The sequence below is a fragment of the Hoplias malabaricus genome, chromosome 14, assembly GCF_029633855.1.
Source record: "Hoplias malabaricus isolate fHopMal1 chromosome 14, fHopMal1.hap1, whole genome shotgun sequence".
NCBI lineage: Eukaryota > Metazoa > Chordata > Actinopteri > Characiformes > Erythrinidae > Hoplias > Hoplias malabaricus.
The window spans coordinates 27,841,324-27,857,511 of NC_089813.1; the positions used below are offsets into that span (position 1 = coordinate 27,841,324).

The window sequence follows — 16,188 nt, forward strand, 5'->3', positions numbered from 1 at the left end:
AGCCGCCGCCGCCGCAGCTTAGTGTTCACGAAGCAGAGCGCGCGCGTCCCGGGGATGCAGCCACGGATTTAACGGTGACTCTCACCGCAACGACACAAAGCGACCCGCAGTGAGGCGAACCGGCGACACGGTAAGAGCCGTGCCCGCTTTAATTTCCTAAGATGAAGGGTATTCCTTAGCCCCGGCGATTTAATCTCTGTAAGTCCGAGTAACGGTGCTTTATTCCGCGCGGAGCCCGAGCTCAGCTAACGGGCTAAAACAATATGGATGCTATAGCGCGGCTAGTGAAGCGAGCGCTGCTGGTGATGCGACGGTAGGTCCTCTAAATCCCACCCGTTCAGAACGGTAATCCAGCCCGAAATCAGGAGAATGAGTTTAGTTTTGTTTTGTTTTTTTGCGTTGAATTGCCGTTATTTCTCTCCGTCCTGTGGTAACCGCAGTCGCCGTCGTGATTTCTGCTCGTCCTGCGCGTTTTCTCTTAAAGCTGCTTATTCACCAGCTTCTCCGTATAATACTCCACTCCACCTTAAAGGCTACAACAACAGCAGTTGGGTTTTTAGTTAGAATTTTCGGTACCACCTTAAATGGTGCAGCAGTTGCATGAAGCTCATCTTGGCAATCATTCGTCACGTCTTATTCTAATTGGCCGTTCCACCTTAACTGGTGCGTCTGCTACATGGTGCCGAATTTGCCGATTTCGATTTTAACATTCTGGTGCCATGTATCTGCTGCACCATTTAAGGTGGAACGGACAATTCAAATTAAAAGCTCTTGGTTCGCTGTGGATGAATGGTGGAGTCGTTTGCTCCGTGTGTAATGGAGGTTGCTTTGGTGCATATAGATAATGGTAAAATGTGTGCCATTTCTGGTGCCAAAATCAGCGCCTCTGCTGTTAATTTGCTCAACCCCCCCAGGAATAAAGAAAGGCAGCCAGAAACATCCTTGTCCCGTCTTTCATCTCAGCTAAAATCCCCCAATGGTGGAAAAGGAGGAGGAGGTTAGGATGTGTTCTGGTCTGTAAGCAGCTCAGTTTCCAGGTGATGCTTCTGGAAAAAAGAGGCTGTTGCCACACCTGCATCCATTACGACAGTTTTACACATAACAAAACGCATCTCACTTCTGTAGATGGACTGTGCTGATATCAGCTTTCCCACTGCCTGGATTACTGCTGCCGTGATGGAGCTGTACTACAGTCATCTACAATTACATTCACATAGGTGACAACCTTTAGAGACAGTAAACCTTGTTTTCACAGCCTGTATATATCGTTTATTACATTGTAATGAACAACAAAAGATATTTAGTCTATTTTGTTTATCTCTGCAGTATTATGCTCCTCTAGGTACTGTTATTTCATTCAGTATCTGACACTTTTATTTAATATATTTTAAAGCTGAACTACCTCCATCACACAGTAAGAGGCAGAGAAAGAAATTTTTTATTGTATTATGATATGAACTCAGCATAGAATTCTCAGTAGAATTACTTTCTTCGGGTTGAAATTGAGGAACAAATGTGTCTTTGCTAATGCATTTATAATCAAGTTACACAGCACACACAAAACCTTTAATCTTCCTTCTACCACCAGACTACACAAGGATCATATGATTGCAGCCCAACATTCTGGTTGGTGATTCTCTGATGTGTTGGGCCTGATTTTCTTCGTGTGTACACTGTTGTACACGTCTTATACATAAGTTATGTCTACACTTCTTCCCCTCCACTAATCTACCAAATTTCCATTGTGATAAGTTTAATGAATCAGAAAGGAAGAAATAAAAATCTCAACATGGTGTGATTATTTATAGAGTACACTACATGTTTCCCAGCTTTGTAGAGACATGTCACTCCAAAACTGTGACAAAACAATATTTTATGTATCTAACCATAGAAGCTGACACATGCATCCATATTGGTTGAGAGTAGTACCTAAGAGTTAATCTGCAAATCACAGCAAGTTTTGAACCAGACTTAATAAAGTTACTGTGGGTGGAAGCAAATGTTACATTGTACGTTTTTGAACTGGCTTGTTACTTTGTCACATTTTGATTTACAATAATGCCACTAGCTCAGTGAAGGACTGGTGCCCCATCCAGGGTGTGTTCCTGCCTTATGCCCAGTGATTCCATGTAGGCTCTGGACCCAGCACAAACCTAAACAAGATAAAGTTGTTACAGACAATGAATAAATGAATAATATCTTTATGGATTCCAAGCAATCCTGAGACTTATTTGCTGCATTTTTCACCAAAGATGCCTGGAGAAAGGGTCAGGAAGGGGATGAGTGGCCAGCTGTGCTGAGTAAAGTAACAGAAACAGGAGAGTCAGCTGAAGGGTGCCCAATTGATAGATACTAGAACCTCTTGGGATAATTGGAAACCATCCCAATCCTCTACAGATATGCAAGAGCCAAATGCAGTACATTGCACATACTCCCACACTTATACTATTAGTGTTTGTATCTCATGCCATATTGTGTAACACACAGTTTGGCTCCACTTGTACTATAGTATATAATATAGAATTTATAGGGCCGAGCAATATTTTGCATTATACATTGTGTTTGTGGCCTGTACATCATAGAGAAAAACAAAAATGTCTTTTAACAAATAAATGTGCTTCTAAACGGACCAGTCTCAGAATAGTTCAAAGGAGTACATAATCCAGTAAATAAATGACAGCAGGACATTTTTAGTCCAAATAATGCAGACCAGGCTTTAACCATGTGAAATCAAAGTTCCAGAAATGTGTTTTTAACTCAATGTTTTAACCTCAATGTGACATGCTTTATCGTGTAGCCTTGAGGTCTTGATTATAAAACCTACATGAATTTCTTTATTAAATCACACGCTGTAGAGTTTACACAGTAACTGCCATCCATATCTCTGGCTGAAATAATTTTTCATGTATGGTGATTTTTACATCTATTTTCATATGCTGTCATTTAAAGATGTATCATTGCAGTCAGTGGTATCCAGGTAGTGGTGCATCAGTTAAGATTATAGAATGCGAAATATCCAAAACCAATATCGTGTACTGATATCAGAACTTATTTTTCTGATCAGTGGGTGTAGGCTAGGCAAGTAGATTAATGGATCATTTATAGTTTGTGTAATGTGGTCATGTTGAGCAGCTTTAACCAGTACTAGACTGGCTGTATAGCACAGACCTATTTCCTGAGCATCTGTCTTAGAAAGCAGGCATCCCTCTATCAGCATAACATTATACACGGCACAGTGAGCAACAGTCCCTGAGAATGGTGGCATATGATCAGTATTGATTTCGCCTCGTAAAGGCAGCAGCACTAAAGTAGCAGCTGACAGCACAAAATGAGTCAGCTGATGAATCATGGTAATTCCTCTGATCACTGTGCAGGCCTGGTGATGATGTCATTGTGTCATCGGGTTTGGGCAATGTCAGGAACTGTGAGGAGCAGGGAAGGTGTTTTAGTTAATGTCTGTAAACCAGGTCTAAGTGACTATGTCTAGTCTGTATATTCTGCTTATTATTGTGTAGTATTTTACAATGAATAATGTCTGAGCTCTCAGTGTTTGCTTTGACACTAGACATTGTATTTATTCCAACAGTACCTTTATTGAATTTATGCATGCATTAGGGAATTGGCATTTAATCCATTTGGTTGCTCTGAAGTGTGGTTCATACAAAAGCATTTTCACTGTTCCATGCTGCATGACACATGCTATTTTCAGAAGGTCTCACAAAGGGGAGCTAATAGCCTTGTCTAATGTACCAAATCGAAGCTGCTGGATTTCAGGCTATCAGAGGTTTTAACTTTTTGGGGGGAGACCAGGGTGGGTCTCCCATGGTTCCTTTCAGTAAATTTCACTTCTGCTGAAGCTGCTGAAGTTGATCTATTTATTTACTATTTATAATACATTTTTTGCACTATACCTGATTTCTTTAAGTAATCTTCTAAACTGAGGTATTTGTCAGTGAATTAATTTGACTGTAAGTCTCTGGTACTAGGTTTTGATTGATTCAATGAATCACTAACAGTCATGCAGTCAGTTCATTTTAAATTCAGGGATTTTTTTTGACGATGCATTGTTTAGTTAGATTAATACCCTATGGCTTTGAGGTGAAGGGCTTATAGCATTTAGCTACAATGTATTATGTAGACTGTAGTCTAGTTAGATGTAGGTAATTCAGTCATTTTTCTATATCAGATGCACTAGTTGGTGATCCATGGTGTTATAGCGCAGCACCTGAAATCTCTAATATCCAGCTGGCATTTCACCATAATTGCAGGCTTTGAATATCAGAGTGCACACACTCACACAGTCATATGACAAACAGGCTTCAAATCCTCTTAGTGTTGGTGAAGGAAGACTTCCTACTGTAGTTTGTTGCAGTATTGATCAGCCTTCCATTTAAACTGCTAATTAACCTAAGTGACTTCGGTGTTTAAATCTCATACTGAAATAGCAGCTGCAAGCTTTAGGTTCCTTGCATCAGTAAAAGGGACTACAAAAACAGACTTGGGCCTATTAAAGAATTTTCGATTGTTACAGTTTTAATATTGTGCCTCACTATTTTGTGCAAGCCAACTGCCTAACTCACAAGCAAAATCCCATATGGAGAAAATTGTTATTCCATGGGATTTATATTCCTACAAAGAAAGCACTGAATATCATCTGTAGCATTTCTGCAATATCTTCATGGTTCTGTTTGAAGTATCAGTAAATGCTGTCTTTGTCCAGACCATTTGATATGGAAAAGAGAACAGCTGTGTTCTTAAGTAATAGAGGCTACGTAATCGTGTTGCATTAACTAGTAATATGTATTTCTGTTTCATTCTCACTGGAAAGCAGGTTAGTCTGCCACACAGTGAGGAACATCTACTGAATACCCTCGGGGTATCATTCTGAATCTATATAGAGGACTTTAGTTTTCATGTTATTATGTAACAGTCCTTGTTTCTTGTTCATCAATCACAAAAAGGCCCTGTGGATAATATATTTTGGCGTGTTTAATGTTAATGTTTAAAATGTATTATTTACACCTCTGGAATTGCAGTGCATATAAGGAAATTGATCAGAATAATAGGAATTTTATACTTGTGGCAACATCCTTTATTATTTATGTACACGAATGGCTGTACATAGCTGTGTTAATAATATCCAATATCAGTTTGAATATTAAATTCAACATCTGGCCAGAGTAACTGAGAGTGAATGAGAAATGTCCTGTGATGGGCTGGCACCGTGTCCAGTGACTCAGGGTAGGCTCCGGACACACCACACCCCTGACCAGTATGAATCAGTTACAGAAGGAGAATAAAAAATGAATAAAATTATATATTGTCACCATCCAAAAGCTTTTATTCCAAGCAGTTTTAGAGCATTGCTATTGGTCCATTCATTATAAAATTTTCACACGATGTGAAGGATAGCTGCTGTGTTCAAATGATATAGTAAACTAAAAATGTTTTTAATTGGACAGCAACAATATATCATATAAAACATATGACATTTTTCTAACATTCCTACCATGATAAATACTGTTAATGTGATAAACAAATGTGCTTTTATGAGCCTGAGCTGTACCACTAATTTACAACATTTATTTGTCTTTCTTTCTGTAGCTTTATTTTAGCCTTCATTTGGTGCTCAGATTCACTCTGATCACTTTGAAAGATTTTGTTTTCTGTAAGATCTGTTGAAACACTTGCTGTTAAAGATGGTGACATTTAGTGTGAAACTTTATATGACAACTGTGTAAATGTGTAAAGGCACGACTGTCACAGGAGCCTGAGAGGGAAAGAGAAAGACTGTTCTGGAAGAACAGACTGTTCATAAGAACTTTGACATAGTACTATTTTTTGGGGGTGTTTTGCACACCCACTCTTAGAACTGTCATAAATGTTGGATTGTGTCTTATGCCTCTACAATTCTCTTATCATCTCTATTAAGTGTTCGGTTATTATTTGTCCTGCATTCATACACAGAAATATTTCATGGGTATGATCTCTGAATGAGAAGAAACTGTGTTGAATATTTTGTGTTTTGCCTGATTCAGAGAGCCAAATATGTCATCTCTTGGGCAATGGTCATGTTATTTGCTTTTCTTCTGCTTCTCGGTTGTGATCAAATCTAAATTGTAGAAAGAACTACAGCAGAATCAATTTGACATTAGGCATTTGATATTTAACAGTAGAACGATAATGTAGATATGTATACAATGTATTTATGAAGTTATACTTTGGATCACTGGGCATGAGTATGGTAAAGGCACACTAGTTATTATTACTGGTTTAGTTATTTGGAAGTAGGTACAAATTCTGATACATGAGGTCAAAATTGGCATCATTTTTGGCTGTGTCAAAATCAAAACCATATTACACAAATGACACTTGGCCATTTAAAATAAATACTAAAAAAAAACAGTAGGCTATTGGGGTGGGTGATTTGGCCCTAAAATTATATCATGATATTTCAGGCTATTCTTGGCGATTTGAACAAAACATGGAAAAATACTTGTATTCATTTAAAAAACAGACTATTGCAACAAAGTCAAAGTTATGTTAATATGAATTATATTAAATTACATATTTAATATATATTAATAATATTAAAGGCTTCTTTCATTTCTAACATATTTAATACCATGTTTTGTTGTGTATCTGATATTTTATAACTAAACCACCTCCACAAATCACTCATGAAATTATTACATAAACAAGTCAGAATATTACTAATATCACATAATTGATTTTTTAAACCATTTTAAAAATTATGATAATATTACGATATGGCACAGCCCTAGTATGAAGTACTGTGTTAGTGTGTACAGTTCCAGTCTTAAGGCAGGCAAATGCAAAAAATCATATATAATAATATGACAATTCTGTAGAGATTAAAACCTAAAACTTTCTACAAGACGTGAGTCCACCGTTTCTAATGACACTGAACAGATTCATTGCTGGACTCTCTAAGGAGAGTCTGGTACCTTCCACTACTTAACGTGGAGAAGATTTATCCAGGAAAAGAAATTTGACTGACGCGCAAAAGGACTAATCAAGTCTGCTATTTTGGCATGCTTTGTAGGAGGCAGATCAGCCAATCAGAATGCAACTGGCAGAATCCTGACAGCGAGACTAGCTTAACACACTGAAAGTATTAGACTCTCCATTAACTTGTGGGCGGAGTATCTGTGGCTGAGATTGTGCTTTAAAAATCCCCTTCAGTTAAAAACAAGTTTTCATTCTATGTGCTTTTTTTAAATGCTAGAGGACATATCATGCATGAAATATGCAGTCAACACCCTGGCTGAGCATTTCCACTTAGAAACTGCCGTGATGCAAGGACAGTCTCAACGGATGAATAGATACAGCCAGGGAACCAATCCCATCAAGTTGTGTTGTTGTGCTTTTGAGCTGCAGGTGGGCGTCAGAAAGGTTAGGGAACCTAGAGATGGCATATTCATAGAGAAGTGTGAGCTGAATGAACGCAAATGCCATATGAATAAATATAAATATATTAATACCATAAAACTTTATAATCTCTAATTGGTGTGGACAGTGCACAGATGAATCATTTCATGGGTTTGTTTTTTATATGGGATGACTGGAATTAAGACCTTAGATGCTACAAATTAATAAAATGTTTTTAAGGTCATTTGTATATTTTGGTGTTTTTGTAATACAATGTGTTGTAACATAATAACTAACACTTGAAATATATCAGACCTGTTGGACTTATTGTAATAACTAAATTTATATGCTTGTTGCACCTGGAATGTAACTTTTTAAATGACATGAACTGATTTCATACATACACCTTTGTATGGACAGTGGGGTTTGGGACTACTTTTTAGTGCATGGTCCTAACATACTATGTGTTTCTCCAGATTGTTGAAGTGAATCGCCATGTCTGAGCCGCAGAGGCAGCGCACTCTCTCCACCTCTGGAGAATCCCTCTATCATGTGCTTGGTGTCGACAAGCTAGCCACTTCTGATGACATCAAGAAGTCCTACAGGTGAGACTGAACTTTTTCAGCCACTCAAAACAACCCTGTGTGGTTGGACATGGAACTGCTTGCATTAAATAAGATTTGACTGGAATCCATTAACAGAGATCAGAGATGGTAGCTGATATGATATGATGCTGTGGTGACAGTTATCCCTCATGCCATCACTGATATTGTTACATTGGCTGAAGTATGCTAGTATTATCCTGTCCTAAGGTTTTGTAAGGAAATGTGTAATATAAATTCATAATACTATAGGTCTCACTTTAATATTTAAAGCCTAGTTTAAAGAAAGAAAGAAATTTCATTTTGATTCAGTGGTTTAGTTGCCTGATCTATCTTTAACCATTACCACAGTTATTAACTGTTACTAACATATATTTTCTTCAAAGGAAACTTGCACTGAAATATCATCCTGACAAGAATCCAGACAATCCTGAAGCAGCTGACAAGTTCAAAGAAATCAACAATGCCCATGCCATTCTGAATGACCCCACCAAACGCAACATTTATGACAAGTATGGATCCCTGGGCCTCTATGTAGCCGAGCAGTTTGGCGAGGAGAACGTCAACACTTACTTTGTTTTGTCCAGCTGGTGGGCCAAGGTATGACTATATTTGATGCACTTAAACGTTTTTAAGTATAGCATTTCACATATATTATATATGATGCTTGTGTTTAATTGTAAAGAAAGTGATGAGCAGTTACATTTGTAACTCAAATATATGTGGGATGATTAAGTTCAAATAATTGCGTGATTGATACTTAAGATTTTCTCTTATTTTTCCTTTTTAAGTTTCTTGTCTTCCCTCTGATACCCATCCCTGTTCTCATATGCTCATTGTCTCCATCTGCAGGCACTTTTTTTGCTCTGTGGGCTGGCTACAGGTTGCTATTTCTGCTGCTGTCTGTGCTGCTGCTGTAACTGCTGCTGTGGGAAATGTAAACCTCGGCCACCAGAGGGACAAGAGCAGGAATTCTATGTCTCTCCTGAAGACTTGGAGGCCCAACTGCAGTCTGATGAGAGAGGTCATATGTTTGCTTTGCATTACTATTTGGACTGTTTGAAAGCACTGATGCACACATTACATTGGTGTAATTTGATAATAATTTTTGAATGCTATATTATAAACATATATGGGACTCCACCTTTACTGTTTTCCTCATATCCGGGAGAGTTATGGTGTGGAGAAGCCCCAAAGAAGCATACCACCCAGACTGTTGCATGCCCAGAGTGAAGCATGGGGGTGGATCAGTGATGGTTTGGGCTGCCATATCATGGCATTCCCTTGGCCCAATACTTGTGCTAGATGGGCGCGTCACTGCCAAGGACTACCGAACCATTCTGGAGGACCATGTGCATCCAGTGGTTCAAACATTGTATCTTGAAGGCGGTGCTGTGTATCAGGAAGACAATGCACCAATACAGACAGCAAGACTGGTGAAAGATTGGTTTGATGAACATGAAAGTGAAGTTGAACATCTCCCATGGCCTGCACAGTCACCAGATCTAAATATTACTGAGCCACTTTGGGGTGTTTTGGAGGAGCGAGTCAGGAAACGTTTTCCTCCACCAGCATCACGTAGTGACCTGGCCATTATCCTGCAAGAAGAATGGCTTAAAATCCCTCTGACCACTGTGCAGGACTTGTATATGTCATTCCCAAGATGAATCGACGCTGTGTTGGCCACAAAAGGAGGCCCTACACCATACTAATATATTATTGTGTTCTTAATCTTATATATATACCTCAGAAGTGAAGTGTTTTGGCTATGGATTTAGGATTAAACACATGAATTAACTTAAAATAGCATTTATAGTTTGATTTACACATATTTGTTTGTGGTAAAATATATAGATTTTGCATTTTAATATTAATGTTTAATCTTTTGATATTGTATTGTTAAAATGGAGAATTTTAAAACATCATGTTATATTATAATATATATTGTCTTATTTTTCTTATTACCCAACAGAAGCAGGTGGAGGTGAGCCCATTGTCCTGCAGCCCTCAGCCACAGAGACCACTCAACTAACATCTGACGGCCACCACACCACCTACCGGACCGACACTGGCTTCAACTAACTTCCCCCATTCTCCCCTGCCTCCACCATGTGGCTCTCCATCTGCCACTTTCCTCCCTCCCCCAGTCCGAGGAACAACCAGAGGAGTGAGTCCTTCAACACCAACAAAAAAGAAAAAGCCACCATTGGCAAGGAGTTAAAGCCAGTGATAATGGAAAACAAGCTGAACTTTCAGGCATCCCCATTCTCCCCTTTTCTCACATCCACTACCACTACATTCTTCCAGTGTGGCTTCAGCTCAGTGTAGCTTGGAAAAAAAAGCGTTAAAAACAAGACGTTTGTTCTCCTGTTGTACTTCTCTTTTTTGGCCTTGACTTCCAAACTTGCCTTCCTATCACCCTCCTCCCTAGCCAAATTTGCTTGCGGTCCTGTAGCATGTTTCCCCATCATCAGTAGTTGAATCTGAATATTTTTTTAATAACTGGTATGTCTGTGCCCACATTTTATGTACCCATTCAGAGGTTAATAATGGACGTACGTGTGTGGTTTACAGTTGGTTCACATGAGTTGTTGTGCATATGTTTATGTTAAAAAAAAAAGGGGGCAACTGGGTAATGGTGATTTCTGTGGTTGTTTCTTTTTTTCATGCATCATACTTTCATTCATTACGTTGCATTTCTGAGAAAAGAGAAAGACCTAGATTTGAGGCTGTGGCTCTTTTAGTGTTCAAATATTTTCTTGTTTTACTATCCCTGAACCTGAAAACAAAGTTCTGTAGTCACTTAAGGAAAACATGCAAATATGCCACTGTTATTTGAGAAACTCTATTTTCTTAAAATTTATTTATGCCATCTGGATGTTTAAGTAACCATACCGTTTTGAGGTGTTGACCAACTGAAAAGGCTGAGCCAAAATTAGTGCACATCAGTCGATCAAATTGACTTTTGACATCACAAGGTTGTGCTGTGCGTGGGTGTCGGTATGTGTACTAGCTGGTCTTTGCCTTAGCCTTATTAGGCTATTTGATCCTAGTCTTTATAGCATGTTTGGAGTCTTAGCATTATATAGCACTGTCTGGCTTGGTAATGTCCCTCTTCTCATATTTAAGGGACTTAATGACACAAACCCACGTTCTGTTCTGTCATATCTCTTATACCCAAATGTATATGTAAGAAGGAAATAAAAATCAAATGTTTTATATAGATATACAATATACACACAAATTGTGTGTATGTACAGTATATGTATATTTTGTGCATTTTTACTTTGTAATTGTTATAGTGTGCTATAGATGTGACTGGTTAACTAGAGTGCTCCCCCTTTGTGGTCATTTGAGACCCTTATGCCAAGAGATCATTTTCATTGTGAGTGAATTTGCCTGTGGTATTTGGAAGTTGTTTATTCCAGAGAAAATGTATTCCAATGCCTTTCATTGATATCTCCTCCTTGTTTTTATAGTTGGACCAGGAACAATACATCAATATGTCAGAAAATTAAGTTTATAGGTGTATCAATACCTAGTTATAAGTCAGAACAAGAAGAAGGAAGTGCTTTAAATAATAAGTTTGAAATTTCACAAAGCATTCACATTTTGGCTATTTCGGTTTTAGTGACTTCTGATTTTTCATGTCATCGTGGTTGCTCAAGCTTAATTTCTCTTGGGTGCCATATGGACAAACTATTAGATGGTAGTGAGTTTTAGTTGTAAGGTTGTAAGCCAGCTGAAGTAAGATGTCTGTTAGCACTGACAGCGTTTAAACCTTTGCCACACATTTTGTAGTAAACAAGCCAACAACAACAAAAGGGTTTTCACCGAGCAGCTAAATGTTAAACAGGTTGTGCTCTGAGCCAAGGTGTGACATTTCTCAATATTACAATATTACAATATAGCCTAAATGCTTTTATTTTTTTTTTTTAAGTTTTGATGTCTTTATTAATATATACATTCTGGGTAGAATCAATCTTGACGTTTGTAACATTTTGTTCATGTTCTTTATCCTTACTGAAACTGGAAGTTTGTGTGTTTTAAGGTAGCTTTATCACTATCTAATATAATAGTTTGAGGTGGCCATAGACATGCACATCTTTCTTAAACTCCTACACATTTTCCTTAATCACACCTTGTGATTATGTATTTATAGCTACACAAATTAAGCTGCTTATCATTTCTGGATCTATCTTGTACGTTTTTACATGAACAATTTCCAGTGTTGCTTGCCAATCTTGCAGCCCACTTTCTGAGTGTGTTATGTCTTGTGACTTACTGATCTTGCATTAATTTTATGCAGGAAACCAATTTTAGCCATGCTCATACCTAAAATATAGTCACCAGCCATGGTTGGTCTTATTTTTTGGAGTTTACAGACTTAATGCCAATCATATTTCACTGAGTTGTGTACACTGAGCTTGAGAGCACATTTACGTTCATTTTCTGTTTTTCATACACTGTACTTCTCTCTCTCTCTCTTGCTCACTGTCTTTTCTCCACTTGTGCTCCTGATCTTCATGGCTTTTGATGGATGTTTGCCTCTGTGGTCCTCTCCTGTGCATTTCCCTACTTCCCTTCCATAATACATTGCTACGCCTATGATGGCTTCTACACTGAGATGTTGAAAAAATGCAACGATTTTAGTTGAATGCAAATGGAGCAACAAGTTACCAGGAAAGAGTCCTTATAGTCTTCAGAAAGAAGGAAAAATGTGTGTAATTATAGTGAAATGGTAAATTGCATTTTCTTTTTCTTTTATTTATTACCTTATTTTGCCATGTTTTTAAAGATTTGTCCTTTCAGATGGTATGTTATTTGGATGTGGCTATGAAACTATGCTACTCATAGTTAAATGGTTAAGGTCTCATGTACATACACTGAATAATGAAGTATAATAATAGACCTTTATGTTGTAGCATGGTTATTGTCTGTCTGGAAGAAAAAACTGATTTGCTGGTGTAAAATAAATGTTTATGAACATTTCATTTGGCTTTTTTCTTGAACTTAATTTTTAGACAGTTATAAGGTCTAAAGTAGCTTCAATTCGACTTTCTTTACTCAAATCTTGGACAGATTTTTTCCCAAGAGCTTTGAGTATGTGTTTGTTCAACCTTGCTTTCTGGGACATCCTCTCGGCTCTGGAAGTCTCGATCAGTTCCCTCAGCATGTGGAATGTTAGGTCGAGAGACGTGGGCTTGTTCCCAGTTATCTTCCTCTCTCGGCTCTTCTTCCTCCGCGGGTCTCGGTCTGTTTCGTGTCCGTGTGGGAGTGAAACCAGTTCGGCTCTGTGAAGAACTCCGAGACGCTTTCCCCCGCGGAGGGAACTGCGTGGTAGGCCAGCGCCGTGCTGCGTTGGTAACCTTCCGCTGGCCGAATCACACGATGAAGTGCCGCGGGCTGTGTGATCCACAGGCGCGAGAGGAAGAGGGCGCTATGTAGAAGAAAGTGACCTCTATCAGGGCTCACACACGAACCTATAGAGAGACAACTACACATAAAATACAATGTCCATATTTAAGCATAGCTATAGATCAATTATATCTATGTTCAGGGGTAGCAGTGTCCCCAAAGCCTACTGGGAATCATTTAAATACAAGGCATCGCTCTCTCATAGAATCACTCACAATTGTGGACAATTTCACACAGCCACACCCAACTGGCTTAGGGTGACCAGACGTCTTCTTTTACCCGGACAAGTCCTCTTTTTTAGACTTAAAAAATCTCCGGGCGAGATTCACAAACGTCTGGGATTTTGTTTTCCTAGAGCTTACATACAATTTCGAGAAGCGTTTCGTTCACAAACTAGTCCCGCCCTCCCCTACTCCGATTGGTTCGCTTGAGTGAGAAGGGGGCGTGGTGAAGTAGCCTAGAATCTTCTGATTGGACGGTCTGGACTCTAGAGCTACAGTTATTGGTCGATAACCTTCTCTGTAAACATTTAATTGGTCAGTCTGCACGTCAGTAGTTGTCTTTAACTATGCTTCACAATTTAGGTATAGCAAAAGAGTATTTCAGTTTTTTTTTACCGTAAATATTGGCAAAGCAATGTATGTAGCCATAATAACATATAGAGGAATGAAAGGAGGGTGAACTGAACCCACATGGTCTGTGAAATCTTTCTGTAATTTTTTTCTTTTTCTGATAAACTCAATAGAGCTTTCCAGAGTTAAAACCTATTTGTTCAGTGTTTTTTTTTGTGTGTGTGTAAAACTCAGGAGTTATTTACCCGGCCTGTATGTCCTTCCCACTTGGCGGTCAAGCCATCCAATCACAAATTATCTTTGTCATTTGACGTTTCTGATTGGCTGAAACTGAGGCACATTATAATGGCTGTAAGCTCGAGTATCGATCTTTTTCCATGAGTATTGATCAATACCAATACCAGCGTTGGTATCGATATTATTGATATTTGGATCGATCTGCCCACCTCTACTAGTCACCCTAAACTAGCTAGACTCTTGTAGAAAACCAGGGTACCTGGAGAAACCAAAGGAGACACACGGAGAACAACAAAGTCCTGGCAGACATTGACCAAAGGGAGGATTTGACCCCACAACTACCCATTGTAGTATGGTGCTGCTGCTAGCACTGGTGTTTTTTTTTTTTTTTCACCTCTGGCTTAAATTCTTTATTTGAGGCTTGAACTTCACCACTGAAAAAGCATATTCCAAATCAAATTGATTACAGCTCTCTTAAGATAAGCTTAGAAAGCCTTCACATGACCATTTTGTTGAGTATATTTCTTTCCTGAAGAGGTTCTATTTAGATGACATTCCTTTGTTTTTTTTTTTCTATATTAATATCTCATTTAATTCAGCAAACATCTTACAGTTCTGCCAAAAACACTGATATCTCTTTCTACGTGCCTGTTTTTCATGTTTTGTTGTGCAGATCCTATTTTCAAGGTATATTGCTTTTTCATTTTGACATTTTTACTTCTTTCTGGGTACTCCCTTATATTTTCCTTTTAACAACCTTAGCTACATGTTTATACTTAACCATATTTCAGACAAAGCCAACCTGAAGAAAACAACAGCACTCTTGTTGGAGTCATATTTTCAAAACCATGCTATATATACCCTAGACCACACACTGTTCTAACCGTAAAAAAGTGTCATTTTGACATAACATTTTTTAAGGTTGTGTGCAATGAGACCTAATCTTTAAAATCAAAGATTGACTTGCCAGTTGTTTGATGTTGGCCCTGATTTCAGTGTTCACTGAGTGTTGCTGTTTCATTGACTGCGTAGTACCTCCATTTCAATTAATTTCATACACCGATTGTATCCCAAAGGGGGTTATGATGGAAGAAAACTAGGAAAATATGCATCAGTGAACTGAGAACAGATTTATTAAATACAGCAGACCTGAGACTAGGGAATACCTCAAATAATCTGCTGATGTCAGGACCTCAATCCAACATCCACCCTGTATGTCAAAGAAAGCTATAATGTTTAGATCGGGGAGACATGTAACTTCAGAGGCGATTGCTCTAAGACTGCAAGGGAAGCTCAGCTTCCCCTAAAATGTCAAAAAATAAGTGATCAAATATATTCTGTTGTGTGTTCATGTCATTGAATAAATATGCACTACAACGCGCTCAACTTTTGTTCAGAATCAGCTTCTTATCACTGGTAAAGAGGCGGCTTTCCTCTCAATCATTCCCGCAGATTCACAGTGCTTTAAACAGTATGGACGCTGAGCGTCCACAGAGTTCAATAGCGAAGCAGCAAAACGAGACAAGTCATTGGATAAATGCTGGGCTTTGTCCCGCCCATCGGACGCTCAGCATCTCTGGGGGTCTATGGGGCAATGGGCTGCCCTCGGCTGGCCCGGACGCTCAGCTTCTGCATGATGATTGGATGATCTGTCTGAGGCTGAATCCCTTTTTGATTGACAGCGAAGTAAGCGAATCAGCAATCCTTTGGTGTAAAGATCCTTTGGAGCACAGGCGGACACACTTCACATGGGCCAAGGCCGATTAAGCAGCCTAACTCTGTTGGCCATTGAGAGGACACTAGTCAAGTCCCTGGAAAAGACGCCTTGTTGGTACGACAGGGTCACAGATCATTTTCTTAAAAAGGAACAGAAGGTAGTATTTACGTATAAATAAACCAACACATTTTATGATGTAGGCCGAAATTGAGCTTCCCCTCCTTGAAAGACCAGCATCCGCCACTGTGTA

The 16,188-nt window shown here is 38.8% G+C and overlaps 1 protein-coding gene across 2 annotated transcripts; it reads left to right on the forward strand.

The window, feature by feature from the left end:
- Positions 1-12,976, forward strand: dnajc5aa (DnaJ (Hsp40) homolog, subfamily C, member 5aa). 2 transcript variants are annotated; one of them, XM_066643825.1, is made up of 5 exons: positions 1-130; positions 7,869-7,997; positions 8,381-8,594; positions 8,847-9,018; positions 9,967-12,976. In XM_066643825.1, the coding sequence occupies exons 2-5, from the start codon at positions 7,888-7,890 to the stop codon at positions 10,074-10,076; spliced, it is 606 nt and encodes a 201-aa protein (XP_066499922.1). In that variant the 5' UTR covers positions 1-130; positions 7,869-7,887; the 3' UTR covers positions 10,077-12,976. The 2 variants fall into 2 exon arrangements, with proteins under 2 accessions (XP_066499922.1, XP_066499923.1); XM_066643826.1 differs by having other exon boundaries at positions 9,970-12,976.
- The last annotated feature ends 3,212 nt before the right edge of the window (positions 12,977-16,188 follow it).

What these genes read in the sequence shown, in the direction of transcription:
- dnajc5aa (XM_066643825.1), top strand. Translation starts at nt 7,888, where the DNA reads ATGTCTGAGCCGCAGAGGCAGCGCACTCTCTCCACCTCTGGAGAATCC. An exon ending in GACATCAAGAAGTCCTACAG is followed by an intron (nt 7,998 to 8,380) that starts GTGAGACTGAAC and finishes TTTTCTTCAAAG; the next exon opens with GAAACTTGCACTGAAATATC. An exon ending in TGTCCAGCTGGTGGGCCAAG is followed by an intron (nt 8,595 to 8,846) that starts GTATGACTATAT and finishes CTCCATCTGCAG; the next exon opens with GCACTTTTTTTGCTCTGTGG.